Source organism: Callospermophilus lateralis, chromosome 4, assembly GCF_048772815.1.
Source record: "Callospermophilus lateralis isolate mCalLat2 chromosome 4, mCalLat2.hap1, whole genome shotgun sequence".
Taxonomy (NCBI): Eukaryota; Metazoa; Chordata; class Mammalia; order Rodentia; family Sciuridae; genus Callospermophilus; species Callospermophilus lateralis.
The window spans coordinates 150501682-150521366 of NC_135308.1; the positions used below are offsets into that span (position 1 = coordinate 150501682).

Below are 19685 nucleotides of genomic sequence, written 5' to 3' on the forward strand. Positions count from 1 at the left end.
TAAACTCTACCTGATGAGCTTATCTTCTTTAGCAGCCATGAGGCTTTTCTCAACCTCTAGGACTCTGAGGACATAGTTTTAAATTTATTTTTTGTTTTTTCTGGTATTAGGGATTGAACTCAGGGTCACTTTACCTCTGAGCCACACACCTGGTCCTTTTTATTCTTTTTTATTTTTTTTAGTGTTGATGGACCTTTATTTTATTAATTTATTTATATGTGGTTCTGAGAATTGAACCTAGTGCCTCATGTGTTTGAGGCAAACGTTCTACCACTGAGCCACAACCCCAGCCCCTTCTTATTCTTTTTTTCAATTTTTAGACAGGGTCTTGCTAAGTTGCTGAGGATCTGTCAAGTTAGTAAGGCTGGCCTCAAACTTATAATCTTTCTGCCTGAGCCTCTAAGTAGGTGAGATTATAGGTATGTACATATTGTGCCTAGCAGTCCTGAAACTGAGTCAACAAATAAATCTTATGTTCATTTTTAACATTCTAATCCAACAAGTGAAATTAAATCACCTACTTTCTGTTCTTGGTTTTCTGGTTTTTTGTTTTTTTTTTTGATTGTTGTTCAGAATGTACATTTTTGGTGGATGGGTTCCACATAAGGGGGAAAATATTGAGACTTCACCTCATGATTGTGAATGGAGATGTACCAGTTCATTTTCTTACCTAAATCTAGGTGAGTCTTTTAAGATTTACTCATTGAAATAAGATTAATTAATAAAAGAATTTGTGAAATTTTGATGTTTAAGAATAATAGATCAGTCATGGATATTCCTATGGTTTTAGATACAGCAGAGTGGACCACTCTAGTATCAGATTCTCAGGAAGATAAAAAAAATTCAAGACCAAGACCAAGAGCTGGACACTGTGCTGTAACAATTGGCACTCGATTATATTTTTGGAGTGGAAGAGATGGCTACAAAAAAGCACTGAATAGTCAAGTTTGCTGCAAGGATCTTTGGTATCTTGATACTGGTGGGTAAGAGTGTTTAGCAAATAAAATCTATCCTTTAGGTAAATACTCAAATAATTTTTGTCTTTTAAGATTTAATCTAAATGACACTGCCTCTTTCCTATAATTTAAAAAAAGTGAGAGAAATAATTTGTGAAGATATTTCCCACATCCGAGGAATATATATTAATTGCTCTTTTCTTGAGTGTAGCTTGAACTTAGAGATTTCTTTCCAAAGAATAAAGTATGGAAAGGGAAAAAACAGTAGCCTCATAGGGAAACCTGTAAGCACCACCTTACTGAAATGATCAAGGTTAATGTCACTTTGATAAGTCATACTGATATATTTACCCTCCTGGAAATCATGATAAGAAAGTACTTCATCATTGTGGTACTCTTCCCAAAAATCTATTACTTGAATCTAACTTTGAAAAATATCAGATAAACTCAAATGGAGGAATGTTCTAGACGTTCTACAGAATATTTGTACAATAATCTTCAAAAGATTCAAAACGATTAAAACATGACTAAGAAATAGTCTCAAATGGAGGAGTGTAAAATGATAAAATGACCAAAGGCAGGATGGTCACCTGGATTGGATCCAAGAATCCAAAAGATATTAAACCATTTTGTCCTATTGTCCCAGATTTGTGGAGTGTGTATAAAAACTTAGACATAGTTTATAAGATACAACATAATTATATAAAAGGATCTAATTATAATTAACATTAATATTAATAAAATAATATATAAAAATTATAGATTATGATTTCCAACCTATTTCATAAGGCACCTATGTCAATTTTGTTGAAATAGTCACAGAATTGAAAATTTGGAACTTAATGGCTTAATTGAAAAACGAGGAAATCTGAGTAGTATGAATTTTAGTAAATAGTATTAATTAGTGGCAATTTCTTAGTTTTAGCAAATGTTGGGGAAAAGGTAGATGGCAACACTGTACTATCTTCACATCTTTTCTGTAGATCTGAAATTACCACATATTAAAGTGGGTTTTTCTTAAAGTGTTAGAGCACCAAGAATTTTTTAAACGTGAAACTCACATCCATTTTCAATAAATATTTACTGACAGCTGTGATGCAAAAATTGCTTTTTAAGTGCTGAGAATACAACAGTGAACAATACTGGTAATGTCCCTACTTGCACAGATTTACATTATGAGAAAGTGTGAGGGCGGGGGATAACAAATAGTACGTCAAGCAAATGAACAAAATAAGTACCATTTCTGGTAAGCATGTGGAGACATGAGATAGTACTTGGAGGTACTGGGAATTGAGGCTGGTAGCTGCTTCAGAGTGAGTAGTCAGAAAAGGCCTCTGAAGAGATGATATATGGGATGTGTTCCAAATGGTGAGGAGGAGCTACCCACCTAAAAATCTGGGGAAATTATTGCAGAAGAGTGAAGAGCAAATTCAAGAGCCCATAGATGGGAAGATTTGGCATATTTGGGAATAGATTTGAGCAGTTAAACAAAGAGAAGATTGTAATAATGGAAGTTAGAGATCACCATGGGACAGATCATGAAGGTCCTTGAATGCCATAGTAGATTTTAAATTGTTTATTCATTGACTGATTCATTTATTTATTTTTGTGATAACTGATATTGAACCCATGGCCTTTTGTGTACTTGTAAATTGTTTTAAAAATACAGTGGTAAGATATGTTTAAGTTTGAAGGAGACGTGATATGATTGGATGGACACTGGGAATGGACACTGGCAATTGTGTGAAAAATAAATTGTGAGGGCAAAAGTGTATACAGGGAGACAAGTTAGGGGGCTCTTGCAGTAATCACAACTGTCTTAGGCTGTAGTGGAGACAGTGCAGAAGGGGAAGAATGGGTAAGCTCAGGATATATTTTGGATTCTGTTGACAGAACTGGCTGATAAATTGGGTGTGGCAGGTAACAGAAAGAAAAATTGAGGGTGAAGATTTTAGCCTGAATAATTTGCTGAGATTGTGTTGAATGGAGAAAACTGTCTTGAATTTAGACCAGGCTAAGTTTAAAATGATATCAAACAAACAGTTGATGGAATAAACAGATCTACAGATTAGTGTAAACATTAGATCTAGAATTTTTGTAATTTGTGGTATTATAGGAAAAGAAAATAATAAAACATACCTGCGTCTCCAGTTTTTTTTTTTTGGTGGACATAGTATCTTTATTTTACATTATGTGGTGCTGAGGATCGAACCCAGTGCCTCATGTATGCTAGGCGAGCACTCTACCACTGAGCCACAACCCCAGCCCCAGTTGTTTTTTTTTTTTTTTTTTTTTTAATTTTTTTAGTTGTAGTTGGACACAATACCTTTATTTATTTATTTTAATGTGGTGCTGAGGATTGAACCCAGCGCCTTGCGAGCGCTAGGCATGCACTTTATTGCTGAGCCACAGCCCCAACCTGGACTCCAGTTTGAGTGTGTAAATAAAAAATTAGCAAGTTGACACACATAAGTATTATTTGAGAGGTGAGATTTGAGTTCAGTTTTCTAACTTATCACTCTTTTCTACAGTAGCATGTACTACTTTTGTAATATAAAACAGTTTAATGTTAAAATTAAGATAGTTGAAAAAATAATAAGTGGAACAACAAAGCTAGAGACTAAATAATTTCTACAGAAGAAGCCCATCCTAACAAGCAGGAGAGAAATATGAAAACTCCAACATACCGAGTGATCTATGAAACTGGGAATTAGTAACCAAAATCCAAGGATAAAAATATGTGTACATGGGGCTGGGGTTGTGGCTCAGTGGCAAAGTGCTTGCTTTGCACATGTGAGGCACTGGGTTCGATCCTCAGCACCACATAAAAATAAATAAACAAAATAAAGATACTGAGTCTCTCTATAACTAAAAATAAAAATAATAAAAAATATGTGTACTTGATGAATTTCACTCTGTAGGAAATATATATCACTTTAAACATATTCTCTAAGGGATCTGTGACTTTAAAAGTATGTAAACCATTGGATCTGAGTGGCTAGATTTTTAATCAAAGATTTTAGACACCAATATTTCCTCTAAAAGTAATCATGGCCACTGCCATAAGGGCAGAATTTGGGTGTGGCAGGTAACAGAAAGAGAAGAAGTAAGGGTGAAGTTTTTAGCCTGAATAATTTGCTGAGAAAATTATCATCACTTTTTGGGGGAGGTAGGGGATATTTATCTTGCCTTTTTCACTTTTAAACTTTATACATTGGATCATATTTAAATGAGTACTAGAACTCCGTAATATGACTTTTCATGAAAAATAGCAGTCCTGTTTTTTCTTGCTTCTATAAGCATCTGTTTTCAACTCTGTTGAACGAGATCCTTTACTTCCACATCTCTACTATTGCATGCATATATTGTTACTTTCTTTGTTTGTTTTCCAGTTTTGGTGTAATATACCCACTTTCTACTATGAAAATTAAAGGATCTCTTCCCACAATACCTCACCTCTCTTCTATACTTTTTCCATCTCCTATCTTTCAATATGACTACCCCAGAGTTTCATTAGATGAGTATTTAGTATTTACATTATGACTGTATAAACACTATTTATACTTGAATCTTCCTTGTATGGTTTTCTGTTTGCCATGGAGCAAATTGTCTGTTTTGTTCATGTTAGATCTGTACGCATGTACCACTAGTTCAATCTGTACTCTGTTATTTGTTAAATCTTCTCTCATTATGGTTAGATGCATCAGATATTCTACCAAATTCATCATTTTAATTATTTATTTATCTTTTTAGTTGTATTTGGACACAATACCTTTATTTTATTTATTTATTTTTATGTGGTTCTGAGGATTGAATCCAGCGCCTCACACATGCTTGGTGAGTGCTCTACTACTGAGCCACAACCCCAGCCCCTCAAATTCAACATTTTGAAGAGAGTTCTCCTGCCTTACTCTGGGATGGTTGCCCTCTACAAATCCAGCACAGCTATCATCCTAGAGTCTTTATCATCTTACTGGAGTTATATTTTACCTCACACCTGTGCTGGATTCCCTGTTTCCTGGATCCCACATTTGCCCTTTTCATAGTTTACTTCCTCATTACTCTACCACTAAGCCACAACCCTAGCCCTGTAGATTTATTTGTATAAGAAATTAAACAAATAGGGCTGGGGTTGTAGCTCAGTGATGGAGTACTTACCTCGCATGTATGAGGCACTGGGTTCGATCCTCATCACCACATAAAAATAAGTAAATAAAATAAAGGTGTTGTGTCCATCTACAACTAAAAATATTTTTTAAAAAGAAATTAAACTTGGGGCTGGGATTGTAGCTCAGAGGTAGAGCACTCGCCTAGCACGCGTGAGGCCCTGGGTTCGATCCTCAGCACCACATAAATAAAATAAAGATATGTGTCACCTATAAGTAAAAAATAAATATTAAAAAAAAATTAAAACAAACAGAATCTGAACCTCAGACTATTTTCATCTGATCGACTATAGCTATGTATATATGAGTAAATTTTCTCTCTCTTGCTAAAAAAAGATATGTTCCTTGTTTTTGTTTTCCAAGCTACAGTCCACATAAACTTTGAAGGCAAACTGTTGATACTAAATTTGAAACTAAAATGTGTAATATTAATATTGTTCTTTAGAGAAACCACCAGCACCATCACAAGTACAGTTGATCAAAGCTACTACCAACTCTTTCCATGTCAAGTGGGATGAAGTACCTACCGTTGAAGGCTATCTTTTGCAGCTGAATACAGACTTGCCTTACCAAGCTGCACCGTCAGATTCTTCAGCAGCATTAAATATGCCAGGTAAAATGAAAGTCATGGTTATAGAAACCATGTATACTTTAAAAAGTATACTGCAGCTGGGCTCAGTGGTGCACCTTATAATCCTGGTGACTAGGAGACTGAGGCAGGAGGATTACAAGTTAGAGCAATATAGTGAGACCCTGTCTCAAAATTTTAAAAAGACTAGGGATGTAGCTCAGTGGTAAAGTGCCTCAGGGTTCATTCCTCAGCACTACACACACACACAAAAAAAATACTCTACTGCAAGAGTATTAATTGCTTGGTTTAAGAAATTTTATGATCCAGGGCTGGGGCTATAGTTCAGTGGTAGAGCACCCGCCTTGCACGAGTGAGGCACTGCGTTTGCTCCTCAGCACCACATAAAAATAAATAAAGATATTAGAATTTTTTTATGGTCCAATGGTAAGTTTATATGTTGAGTTTCAGCTCTGAAACTTAGCTGTTGTACCATTATGTGCAGCAGAATGGATAGATGTGCAGAATAGATTTTTTTTTCCTGCAGTTCATTTTAATGTACTTTAAAAATTGATGTTTCTTGAGTTCAGGAGATGTTTTTGATTAGCTTTCAAAAATATTTATTTATTTTTTTTTTTTAAATCTGGGGATTGAATCACTAAGCCAGATCTGTAGCCCTTTTTACTTTGATTCAGGGTCTTACCAAGTTGCTTATGGCCTTGCTAAATTGCTGAGGCTGGCCTTGAACTCATGAACCTCCTGCCTCAGCCTCCCAAGTCATTGGGATTACAGGTATGCGCCACCGTGCCTGGCTATTTCACCTTTTTCAAATGTATTTTTAATTAGGCATTTGGAAAGTAAAAGCAAATTTTATTTTACACAGTCTTCCAGAAAGAGTTTCAATTAGCTGTTAAAATATTAAGAAAACAGATAAATTTTGAGAGAGTACTATTTAAAAAATCTTTAATATATAACTTTAAAGAATATATTAATAATATGTTTCACTGATATTCATCAAGAGCATATCAGTCTGAACTTTGTCATTCCCACAGGAGGCAGAGTGGACCCTCACAGACAAGGCAGTAATAGCATCCTTCCGAACAGTGTAAGTTAACACATTTATGATGGCAATTGAATGTTTATTGTTAAAGTCCCAATTTTTATTAAGATTTTTAGTGCATTACTTTAGAACAGGGATCCTCAACTCTGGTACACATCAGAATTATCTCTGAGATGCCCGGACAGCTCTGTTTTTAAAGAAAGCTTCAGAGCTTGGAGGTGTAGCTCCTTGGTAGAGTGCCTACCTAGCATGTGAATCCCCTTGCTTGTATCCCCTAACACCGCAAAAAAAGGAAAGAAAGAAAGCTTTACAGACCGTTGTGATAGTGGCCTGAATTAAGAATCCCTGTCTAAGAGAAGGTCACCCTCATTATATATAATATCAGAGACTATTCATATTTACAGATCTGTTTTGGAACTTTCCTATATATAATAAATACATGTATATCCTTTAAATATGTACATAAACATATTCTTTATTATATATATATTTTTCCCCACAGTATATCAGTTGCTAAATTGAATACCTCTGTATGTGATTTTGAGTATGAATTAATGATAGGCAAGAAGAAAAGTAAACTAATATGTCTATACCTACATCATTTTCTATGAAAAGAGTCTCCTGGTATAGATAACAATTTGCAAAACACTAATGAATTTTAGTAAGCTATTCATTAGCTTCCATGAAGCACTTTATAATTTGTAAATAAAGAAATAAAATAAATAAAGTGAGGCAGTTAACACCAGGAAAAACAATTGTATAAGAAAGGAACAATATTCAAAGCACTTTTATAACTTACCTGTGAATGTCACCATCATAATTATCAGTATCATAGTGTCTTTTTCCTATGCTAGGATCCATGCTTCCTGATCTTGTTCCTCTTTTCTGGTGTTTTCTCTTGTTTTGTTGCAGTATTCCCTCCAGTAGTTTCTTGAGTAATGACTTATGAAAGGTAAACATTGTGAGATCTTGTGCATCCAGAAATTTCCTTATTTACTGATAGTTGGGTTGGGCTATAGAATTCTATACTGGAGGGGCTGGCATTGTGACTCAATGGTAGAGCACTTGCCTAGCGTGTGTGAGGTGCTGGGTTTCAGTTCTCAGCACCACATATAAATAAATAAAATAAACATCGATTGACAACTAAAAAAAAAAAAAAGAATTCTAAACTGGAAACTTCTCTCAGAAAATTAAAGACATATCCCCTGCCACCTTCCCGTCTTTTAGCATTCACTGTTACTGTTATCATCTGGCTTCCTAATCTTTAATATATGACCTAATTTTATCCCTTTTATCCTGTTTTCAGAAATTTTACCTATGATGCTTTAGGGTATGTGTCTTCATTTGAGATATGCTGTGCACTTAGTGGGCCCCACTGTTATGGAAACTCAAGGCTTTCATTGCTGATTATTTCTTTCCTCTAATGCTTTGTTAATTTTTAAAAATTCGTTAAAATTCCTGTTGAACAACAGGCTTCCTGAACTGGGCCTCTAATTTTACTGTTAATCTCTTTTTCTACTTTCTGAAAACTTTCATTTTATATTTTAAATTTTCTATCCAATTTTTAAATATATTCAACCACATTTTTAATTTCTAAAAGCCCGGTCTTTATTTCTTTTATAAGCACTTTATTCTTGCTTCATAAATGTAATGCCTTCCCTAATCTCTTCAAGAATTATGCCTTTTTAAAATATTTGGAGTTTTATTCTGCTCTGCAATATTTCTTTTTGTTCAAGTGTCTTTGTGTGTGTGTGTGTGTGTGTGTGTGTGTGTGTTGAGGATTAAATCCAGGGCCTTGTATATTCGAGGCAAGCACTCTACCAACTGAGCTATAGCCCCAGCCCTCAAGTTTCCTTATATTTTTAAAATTTAGGTTTTCATTAGAGGTTGTCATTAAATGGTCTGTGAGTTTGGCTGTCCTCTTATGTTCCAAGTGAGGGCTGAAAGAAGAGATTGGAGACTCTATGCATGTTTATTGATTATTAGACCTTAATAAGGTCTGCTACTAAGGGTAATTGGGTGGGAATTCACAAATATTTTCTAGCTTCTTGCCTGGGGGTTCTAAGTCTGGTCATCAGTATTTTAGGAGTGAAGTAAAGGAATGGGGTAGTAAGTCTCTCTGTTCTACAGGTGAACTTACACTTAATTCCCATTTTTAGCATGACTGCTTAAAGGGTCACCACCACCCTTATTTGAGGGACACTAGAGCCTCACATATCAACCTGCCTGCTTACTTCCCCTCTTCAGTTAGAATGGGAGAGAGGAATTCTTCTGGCTTAATATGCAGAGACAGCCTAGCTGGTCTTCAGCACTATGCGCACAGGCTGCCTTATGACAGGCCTCCAGGGTTCCTTCCCTGGCTTGCTTCTGTACTTCTGCCTTTTCAGACCTGATATCTTCCTGGGTCCTGCAGCACAGATGGTTTGCATCTTAATGACTTTTTCCCTTTAGGCTCTTAGCGTCCAGCTTTTTCTACTTTATATCTTACCTACAATCGTCTCCCTTACCATACTCTTATTCCTTATGTATTTATACTTTTATACTTCATTTCTAAGTATTTGAATTGGGTTTTTGGGGGAATATACTGAAATAAATATATTTAATCTATCAGATTTAACCAAAACTCTTATGATATTTTATTTTACATAATTGTAGTTAGACTGTTTGAATTTTAAGTAAAGAGTAGAGACACCATAACAGAGACTTTGGAATTAAATAAATTCTAGCTGTGCTACTTCTTGGTTTCCTGACTGTAGATCTCAGATTACATAAAGTCTCTGAGTTTCAGTTTTTTTTATACAACAGAGTACATTATTCAATTTACAAAATTCTTGTGACAATTAAGTGAAATACAGAGTTTATAAATAAGTAACACAATGCCTGGTACAATTATTGTTGTTACCCTCATCATTTATTAAGAATGCACCATCACCACCAGTTATGGGCAATTCTAGGGATCTTAAGAATCTTTTATTATTTTTTTAAATATTTTTTTCTGGTTGCCAATGGACCTTTATTTTATTTATTTATATGTAGTGCTGAGACTCAAACCCAGTGCCTCACACATGCTAGGCAAGTGTTCTATCACTGAGGTATAGCCCTAGACTGGGATCTTAGAGTCTTAAGAAATTATAAGCATTGATAATAAAGGTATAACAAAAACCATTACTGAAATAGAGCAGCAATACTAGTGTATTTGAACAAAGCCAGGTCTCATTTATGGTTTAGTAGACCAATAGGTATTGTTATGTAATTACTGAAAAAGTTTAAATGTGTTCATTATAGTGTATTTAAGAAGGCAAAGACAGTGTCATTAGGAAGATTCCTATCTAAAATGCTTAATGGTAAAAATGCTGATATATATTAATTTTTTTATATGGAAAACTCAATCATTAAGAATAATTCGTTTGCTTGAAGTTTCCATAGAACAGATTTTACTTTCAGGAGTCATCAAATCTTTAATCTACATGCTGACCTTTGTTAAAAAAATTTGAACAGACTGTTAAACTCAGTAGTTTTCATTTTCTTTCCCTTGTTACAGAAGTATTTATTTTTAATACTAACTACCAGAATAAAACTCCAAGTCTTTTAAAAAGGCATAATTCTTGAAGAGATTAGGGAAGGCATTACATTTTTGAAGCAAGAATAAAGGCTTATAAAAGAAATGAAGAATAAGATCAGACTTTTAGAAATTAAAAATGTGGTTGAATATATTTAAAAATTGGATAGAGAATTTAAAATGTTGATTTTAAGCTGGGTATGGTGGCACATGCCCAAAGCCCTACCTTCACTGTAGGTTAAGGTAGGAGGATTGCTTGAATCTAGGAACTCATGGCCAGCCTCACATGAAACCCTGTCTCACAATTTTCCCTTAAAATATATCCTTCCTTGCCAGGCTCAGTGGCACGTGCATGTAATCTAGCTCAGGAGGCTGAGATAGGAGGATTGTGAGTTCAAAGCTAGCTTCAGCAATGGTGAGGCACTTAGCAACGCAGTGAGACCCTGTCTCTAAATAAAATACAAAAAAATAGGACTGGAGGTGTGGCTCAGTGGTTGAGTGCCCTGACAAGCAAGCAATCAAGCAATCAATCAATCAAATCTCCCTTCATTTCCCCTTCAAAAATGGTCTGTTGCCGGGCACAGTGGTGCACGCCTGCAATCCTAGCTACTCTGAGGCAGGTGGATTGCAAATTCAAGGTTAGCCTCAGCAACTTTAGGAGACTCTTTCTTAAAGAAGAAAAAGGGCTGGAGATGTGAAGCTCAGTATTGAGAGTGCCCTGAATTCAGTCCCCATTGCTACGAAAACAAAATCAAAAACTAATCTTTTGAGATGGAGATTAAGTGAAAAATAAATTATTTTCTTAAAAATTTAGAGAATAAGTCTATACAGAAATTAATAATATGGTTTTAAAATGTTTTATATTTTGATAAACATCTTTTCAAAATCATTTTCTTGTAAATTAATTTGCTTGTTTTTTTACATGTATTTCTGTTCATTGAACATTGCTTGCTACAGTAAACTATTTTATTTCTTGTAGATCAGTGACACAGTAAACAGTACAAAAGTGGAGCATTCAGCCATGAGAGGAACTGCAATGAAAAACAAACAAGATTTCAAAGCAACAGATTCTAATGCCATTTTATATTCTTCTTTGGCATCTAATGCTTCTAATCATAATAGTTGTATGGTGGATATGCTAAGGAAAAATGAAGGTATAAAGATGACATTTTGGATAAAACCAAACCTTTTTATAATATGGTAGGGAGTTTTAGAGTCATTGAAAAAGTAAATGTTATGTGGTTTAAACAATTTTCCTCAAAATATTTACCATATTGCACCTAGTTAGAATAAGGTGAGAATACCTAGTAGGCCCTTACCTGAATAGTAATGACTTGTTATGGGTATACGAAAGTTCTTGGATAACATTTGATGTTAGTGTTTAGTGTCATTATTCCTTTACTTATTTTATTTTCTTAGCCCTGAAATTATTTATTTTGGGCAGGGATTTTGTCCACTTTGTTCACTTGTATTTCTCCAGCACCTAGATCTGTGCTTGGTAAATATAGTAGTCACTTAGTAAATATTTGTTTGGCAAATAACTGGATTATCCTCAAAGTTAGCTCAGTTATAAGAACTATTGATTAGCCCATTGCATTCATGAGAGCTTATAACTTGGTGATAATTTTATTTGCATATGCTGATGCCATTTACATTAAGCATTTCTTCTGATTTCAGTACCTGAAATTATTTTATAAATCTCATTCTGATATATCTCTCACATAGAAACGTGATTATTTTTTAATTTGTAAAAAAAAAAAACTTGAAAGCTGATATAAATCTAATTATTCTTCACTTACTCGAATTTAACAAGATGAATATTCCTTTTATCTCTGTTTATCTTTATAGGTCTATGTTAGATAAAAATATTCAAGGAAGATAATTTCCTATAATTTGGATAAGTTTAAATAGTTCAATTTTTGGCAAGTGGTGAAACCAGATTGGTTGTGCAACAGTGCCTGGCACATTGTTTATACTCATATGTGTCATAGAAAGACTCCCCAGTTGACTTTTTCTCTGCAGTTTAGAGTAGCTGCTGAAGAGTGTTTCAGAAAGTGAAGGAGGAATATGTTTCATTTTTTAATAAGCTCTCTAATCTTACCATCAGGAAGAAATATGGTAGGAAATGGTTAGGAGACTCAGTAGGGCTCTGTCAGAACTGGGAGGTACATAGAGACTAAAGCAGTGCATGGGATGGAGTAGGGAAAATATATCATTGAAGAGACTTTTAGAAAGCTGTGTTTATTAAAATTGACAAGTGGGTGGATATGACAAATAAAAGTGAGTTGAATATAAAGTTGAACATCAGAATGGATAATGCTTCTCTTTGTCAAGGTAGAAAGTATCAGAGCAAGAACAGATTTGGGGAAAGGTTCAACTTTGAACATACTGTCTTTGAGGAACACAAGAAATATATTGGTGAAGATTTTTAATGGGAAATTATATACTTAGATCTGGAGTCTAAGAGTCCTCAGATGGAAATATACATTTAGAAGTTTAAAAAGTATCTAAAATATAAGTTCCACAAGAGCAGGGACCTTGTTAACTTGTTCACTATTAGATTTCCCAGCCACTGGTACAGTGCCTGGAACATATATATATGGGAGGTGAATGATTCATGATGGTTTTTAAAGCACAGGGAAAATATGCAAAGGGAGGGGGAAAAGGCAGCTGAGCAACATGGGAATATAAGGCATCATTTGAAGAAGAAAAACTAACTGAAGAGGTTGAGAAGTGGGGGGCTTAGAGGGGTAGGAAAAGACAAAATACTGGTATGTGCCTTTTCTTCAGACATCACAGTTTGTGCCTTTTTGTGTATGGATGTCTCTATCACATGAGAGAGCTCATGGGGGCATGAATCCTGCCTGCTTTGCAAATAAGCACAATGTCTGATAGATTACAGACCTTCAGTATTGTAGAATGAATGAATGAGCCATAGAAATATATTTTCAAAGGAATATATGGTCACCATTGTTAACACTACAGAAAGATCAAGTAAATGAATACTGAAAAGTATTCCAGGCAATCATTGACATTTGCCAAAACCATTTCATTAGAGTAGTATGCTAGAAACCAAAATTTGGGAAGATCAAGGATATGGAAATTGCTCTTCAGAGAATTAGTGAGGGGAAATAGAAACATGAGGGGACTCTGGGTGAAGGAAGATGTGGGTTTGCTTGCTTGAGAGACTTAATGATGTTTATGTAATGAGAACTAAAATCTAAAGAAGAATCTAAAAGTCCTGAAAAGACAGGAATGATTGATGAACAAAGGTCCCAAGATATGAGGGAAGACAGATTACACTTCCTTGAGAGAAAGCTCAGCTCATCTTCTGATATGGATGAGAAGACAGGGAGGATGGGCACCATTTCTAGTTTGATGCAGGAGAAGACAATAAATTGTTGGAATCCATGCCTGATGACTTGAATTTTTTTATAACACAAGAGGCAAAACCATTTGATCTGTGGTTTAATAGAGAGTTCAAGAACAGTGGTTTAGTGTTTAGATTGGAAGAGGAAGCTAAGAAGTTGAACATCCACTATAGATAGAATGCATTTTTCTTCTGGACATTTTATGCCTTATGACCAAAACATACTGATGGCATTTGCAGGCTCATGTTTATGATTTTAAAATTGAAAGTACCAGAAAACATGATAAAAACAGTATGACACAGTTATTTCCAGGTACTGTACTAATAATAGATCTTTTCTCTTTAAACTTAGGTCCTCACACTTCAGCAAATGTAGGTGTACTAAGTAGTTGCCTGGACTTAAGAACAGTAACCCCTGAAACTTCGGTGTCCAGTACTGTTTCCAGCGCACAAACTATGGTAACCCAGCAGACCATTAAAACTGAATCATCCAGTACAAATGGGGCAGTTGTTAAAGATGAAACTTCACTAACAACATTCAGTACCAAATCTGAAGGTTTGAAATGTGTTTCACATACTGTATTTTGAACCATTTAATGTATATAAATTCATCAGATTTATTTGTCTTAAATGAGAATTGCATTTCATCTTGAATTGAATCGTGTAAGCAGATAAAGCATTTCAGTTAAGTATGTTATATAAAATAATCTTTGCTGCCTTACATAAAATATTTAGATTAACACACACTGAGATATAATCAGAATGTATTTTTCCTACTGTGATTAAATTCAGCAAGCCTTTTTCCATATAAAAAATTAGTTGTAGAACATGGATTAACAGTTCTTCCAGCTTGATTAATTTCTAATTTTATAAATTCTTATTCTTTTACAGTAGGAATTATTTCATCTTTGATATACATTCTATGGACTTCCAACTGGTTATCAAACTCATAAGAATGAACTATATGAATTAATTTGAATGCAAGTTCATATTTCTGGGCTGGGGTTGTAGCTTAATGGTAGAGCACTTGCCTAACATGTGTGAGGCGCTGGGTTCGCTCCTCAGCACCACATAAAATAAATAAATAAAATAAAAGTATTGTGTCCATCTACAACTAAAATTTTACACAAATAGAGTTCATATTTCTAATTACCATGATTTTCTCCCTCTAGCTATTTTTTTCTCAGTTTTTTAAATTGAAAAATACACATAACATAAAATTTACCATCTTTACCATTTTTAATTGTACAGTCCTATGGTATTAAATGCCTGCCTAAGTTATATTTTCATGTGTCTTAAGTAATTATATAAATCTTAATTGATTAATTGTTTAATTTTTAGTTGATGAAACGTGTGCTCTGCCTGCAACTAAGATTAGCCGAGTAGAGATGCATGCTGTACCCATGCCATTTGCTGTAAGTATATTACTTGGTGACAGTGCATGTTTTCAAATGATTATTGTTGCTTTTTAAATGTTGAGCAACTTCTAAGTAAATTCATGAAAAGGTCCTTATATCTTAGTAATGAATTGATAATAAATTTAGAAATAAGTTGTTGAATAGGATAATGTTCCTAATGTTTAATGGAAAAAGCTTGCTAAAATGATAATACATATGCTGTGGTCCCAATTTTAGTAAAAACCATACATAATACATAAGTTCACACTCTCACATGTACCTACACACATGCACACTAAAATGCTACATGATTTTATTTGTGGGGCCACCACAGCTTATTTTTACTTTCTTCTTTTTATGCTTTCTATATTTTTCTGTAAAGAAACATTACTTTTTAAATCAGAAATACATGTGTGTTTACACACATATATATATGTGGTGTGATATGTAAATTACATTAATGGTTTAATGATAGTTATGTTATGGAACAAAAAGTACTTGGCTGTATTTCTCTGAGCACAATAGAATACTGCAGTGTTGGATTGACATACACGTAGGACAACCCAGTAATCTCTGGCAAAGGCCAAAGTTAATCTGCATGGCACCAAACTTAAAATTCTAGGAAAGTGCCTCACAAATACACCAAGGTTGTCTTAATTAGATATGTATATAAGGATAATACATATATGCATATATATTTTTTAGTTTTTTTATGATGAGTCATTTCAGCTTTATTGTTGTCAGCAAGAGGTTTTTTTGTTTTTGTTTTTTTAAATAACATTTACCTTTTGGAATCTTCTAAGAATTGTGTGTAGTTTTCATTTTCTTTCAAATTTTTGGATTGCGACCATATATTTACCTTAATCAGCTTTCATATTTCCAGAATGTTAAGTCCTAGTGTTCTTAGATTCTTTTCAAGAAAGGATTGTTAAAATGAACTTTCTTCTTTTGAATCTGTTTTGCAATGCATCAGCCAGAATTGTACTGGTATTTCAGCTGGAGCCAGTTGTTTTATAAAGTTGTTGAAGAGAATTTTTACAACTTTAAAAAATGAAGACAAGTTTAAAGCTATTCCTTTTTTCTCTAACCTTAAAGATTCTTCTAGTTAGTTCACTTTGTCATGTGTGATAGCCTAAATAACAAAAAATGTGAATGATAAGCATGTACCTCTGCTGTTATATATTTAAGACAGAAATAAATAACTGAAGTGCACATTTGTTTTGAGCTTCTGGAAACAGTGTCTCATTTATAAGAAGATGGCTTAAAAAGGTTAGTTCCAGGGATAAGTATAATTCACTTACCACTAAAAGTAGCTTAAGGTAGAGGAAATTTATTTGTTTTTAAAGCAGGGTAAAACATTTAAAACTGTTAAATCTCCTTCTCTGTAGTATATACTAAAATGTATTCAAATCGCATTTTAGTTTTGAACATTTTTTCTCCTTTTAGGTTTGGAGAATCACAGGTATTTCAAGTGCAAAGATCACTGAATTTTTGCTAGTTGTTTTGAATCTAGTAAAAAGCCAGCTTGGAATGAATTTTTCTTTATTTGCTCCCCTTGGAGCAAGTGTAATGTTTCACTAGCGGGATTACATTTTTCGGAGAGGGTCTCTGAAATGACAATGTTGTATAAAACAGCTGGAATTTTAACATATCACTGATTGTGAAGCATGCTAACTCTAGCCAGGTTATAGTACAGAGCTACTGAGTTTGAGAATGCCTGTCACTCCTGTGTTTTAATTGGTGTCCCCTTTTCACTGTCAGTTGACCTAATCTGTTAAGACTTTATTTACTTATAAGCTATTAATGTTGTGGTGTTTACCCATATACCTACTTGTATTTGTAGATCACTGCATGGATTTATTAAATCTTGAACTTTCTTATATGCTCAGTAAGAATCTTCATAAATCTTTCTTTCTCTAACATTAGAAAGAGTCTCCTTCAAATCCAGTGGCCACAGTGAAAGCAGGAGAACGACAGTGGTGTGATGTGGGAATTTTTAAAAATAATACAGCTTTGGTGAACCAGTTTTATTTGCTGCCAAAAGGGAAGCAAAATATCTCCAAGGTAACTTGATATATTTTCTTATAAACCTTGAGAGTGAGATTATTTTTATGAATCTTATTCATATCACTATAATTTAGTGTTGTGTATACTTAGTCATCTTGTATTCTTTGTTAAGGATCTTTTTTTTTTTTTTTTTTTTTTGGTACTGGGGATTGAACTCAGGGGCACTCAACTACTGAGCCATATCCTCAGCTCAATTTTGTATTTTATTTAGAGTCAGGGTCTCACTCTCACTGAGTTGCTTAGTGCCTCACTTTTGCTGAGGCTGGCTTTACGATCCTCCTGTCTCAGCCTCCTGAGCCGCTGGGATTACAGGCATGTGCCACCATGCCCAGTTTATTAAGGCTCTTTTAATAAAATATGTAGCAAACATGTCATTTAAAAACTCTTTATCACTAAGCTGGACTTCACATCATAAAAAATCTATTCTGGCCAGCTAAAGAATGAGGATTATTTTGAAATGTTTCCCTTTTTTTTACTCTGTGTGTTTAGAGAATGGAATGTTGTCCCATTGATTCAGGAGGCTGAGGCAGGAGGTTTGCAAGTTTGAGGTCAGCCTAAACAATTTAGTGAGATGCTTTCTCAAAAGAAAAAATAAAAAGGACAGGGGTTATTGCTCAGTTGTAAAGCACTCCTGGGTTCAGTCTTTCAAAAAAAAAAAAGAGAGAGGGCTGGGGATATAGCTCAGTTGGTAGAGTGCTTGCTTCACATGAACAAGGCCCTGGGTTCAGTCCCCAGTACCACATGCACGCGCGTGCGCGCGCACACACACACACACACACACAAAATGAAACATTCTTTCTCATTGAGAGATTTTTTTTTTGTTCCTGATTTTACATTTTAAAAAGTGCAAAAGCCCCAATATGCTATTGAATGCTTTTCCATTGAGTCTGACCCCCTTATAGATACATTAATTGAAACATTATCAACCTTCTAAGAGTTAATTAAATAGATAACAGTTTTAAAGAGTGTTGGACTAATTTTTTTTTAGATGGAGAATTTCTGAGAGGGGATTGTCAAGGAAATAGATATTTACTTTAATTTTTTAGATCTTCCCAAAAGGAGATAATAAGTTTAAAAATCTGAAATCCTAAATGCTTAAAAGCCAGAACTTTTTTGAGTGTCAACATGCTGCCATAAGTGGAATAATCCATATCTGACCTCATGTGACAAGCCAGAATAAAAATGAAGGCATACTAACTTATCTTTAGGTGATTTGTGTAAGGTATATGAAAGAACGAACAAGGCTTGTCGTGGGACAGAGCAAATGCCCATTTATTGGGGAACAGCTCTGCATATTTATAGAGCCAGGGGTGGTTTGATAGTTGGCATGGGGTGCTTTTTGATTGGAGGGTAAGGATCAGGTGAGCCAGCAGGGCTAGTCTGATTGGTGGGTAGGATCAGGTGAGCCAGCAGAGCTCTGTGGTGGGTAAGGATCATGTGAGTCAGCAGGGCTCACCATTGGACGGCTCTTATTGGGGGATGGGGAAGTTAGTCTTTGGAGCCAGGGCAACTCCCAACAGTATACATGAAACATAAATAAATTTTGTGTTTAGCTTAGGTCTTATCCCTAAGAAATCTCATGTGTATGCTGATATTCCAGAACCTAAAAAAAATCCTGAGATCTGAAATGCTTCCTTTTTTTTTTTTTTTTAAGATGGATACAATATCTTTATTTTATTTATTTTTATGTGGTGCTGAAGATCGAACCCAGTGCCTCACATGCGTGAAACAAGCACTCTACCGCTGAGCTATAACCCCAGCACCCACCAAATGCTTCTTCTACCAGGAATTTTGGATGAGGGATACCTATCCAAAATCCAAGTATATGATCACTTGTATCACATAAAAGTGATACCCAACTTGTATATCATTTACTATATATATTACTTATATTTGAATTTCTCTAATATTACTCTTGATGTCCCTTTTTTTCACAATGAATTTTTCCAATATTGACAAGAACAAATTCTGGTTAATAATTTGTTAGTATTATGCTTAATGAAATTTCTGGCTGCAGTTGACTGGTATACATAAGGACATATCCATATAAGGGCCGATTAGCTGCCTGATTTTTCCTAAAAGAAGTAAAGAGCATAGTGAGGCATGGTGACACACATCTGTAATCCTGGCAGCTCAGGAGACTGAGGCAGGAAGATCACAAGTTCAAAGCCAGCCTCAGCAACTTACTGAGCCCTGTCTCAAAAAATAAAAAAAAGGCTGGGGAAGTGGTTCAGTGATTGAGTGCCCTTAAGTTCAATCACTGGTACAAAAAAGGAAAGAAACAAAGAAAGAAAAAAAGTGAAATAACATAAAATTTAGAGCCAGGAACTTGGTTTTGACTCACTAGCTCCAGCACTCAGCAGTACGAATAGGGCAGGTCACTTATTTAACCTCTTGAGACTCAGCTTCCTCATCTATGATACATTGGCAGCCCTGGCCCACAGGGAGATTGTGAGGGTTTAAGGAGAATGTATAAAATTTGAAAGTAATAAATGTTATGATTTAACTTCTTAGAATATGTAATCTAATTATTTAACATTTA

The 19685-nt window shown here is 34.6% G+C and overlaps 1 protein-coding gene across 2 annotated transcripts in view; it reads left to right on the forward strand.

The window, feature by feature from the left end:
• The window catches only part of Hcfc2 (host cell factor C2), a 63224-nt gene that overhangs the window by 11863 nt on the left and 31676 nt on the right, over positions 1–19685 (forward strand). For both annotated transcript variants that reach the window (XM_076855039.2, XM_076855038.2), the window contains exons 6-13: positions 574–680; positions 791–979; positions 5568–5735; positions 6743–6795; positions 11289–11463; positions 14032–14235; positions 15021–15094; positions 17003–17140. In XM_076855039.2, the coding sequence (XP_076711154.1) occupies positions 574–680; positions 791–979; positions 5568–5735; positions 6743–6795; positions 11289–11463; positions 14032–14235; positions 15021–15094; positions 17003–17140 (1108 nt within the window). The remainder of the gene's footprint in view (positions 1–573; positions 681–790; positions 980–5567; positions 5736–6742; positions 6796–11288; positions 11464–14031; positions 14236–15020; positions 15095–17002; positions 17141–19685) is intronic.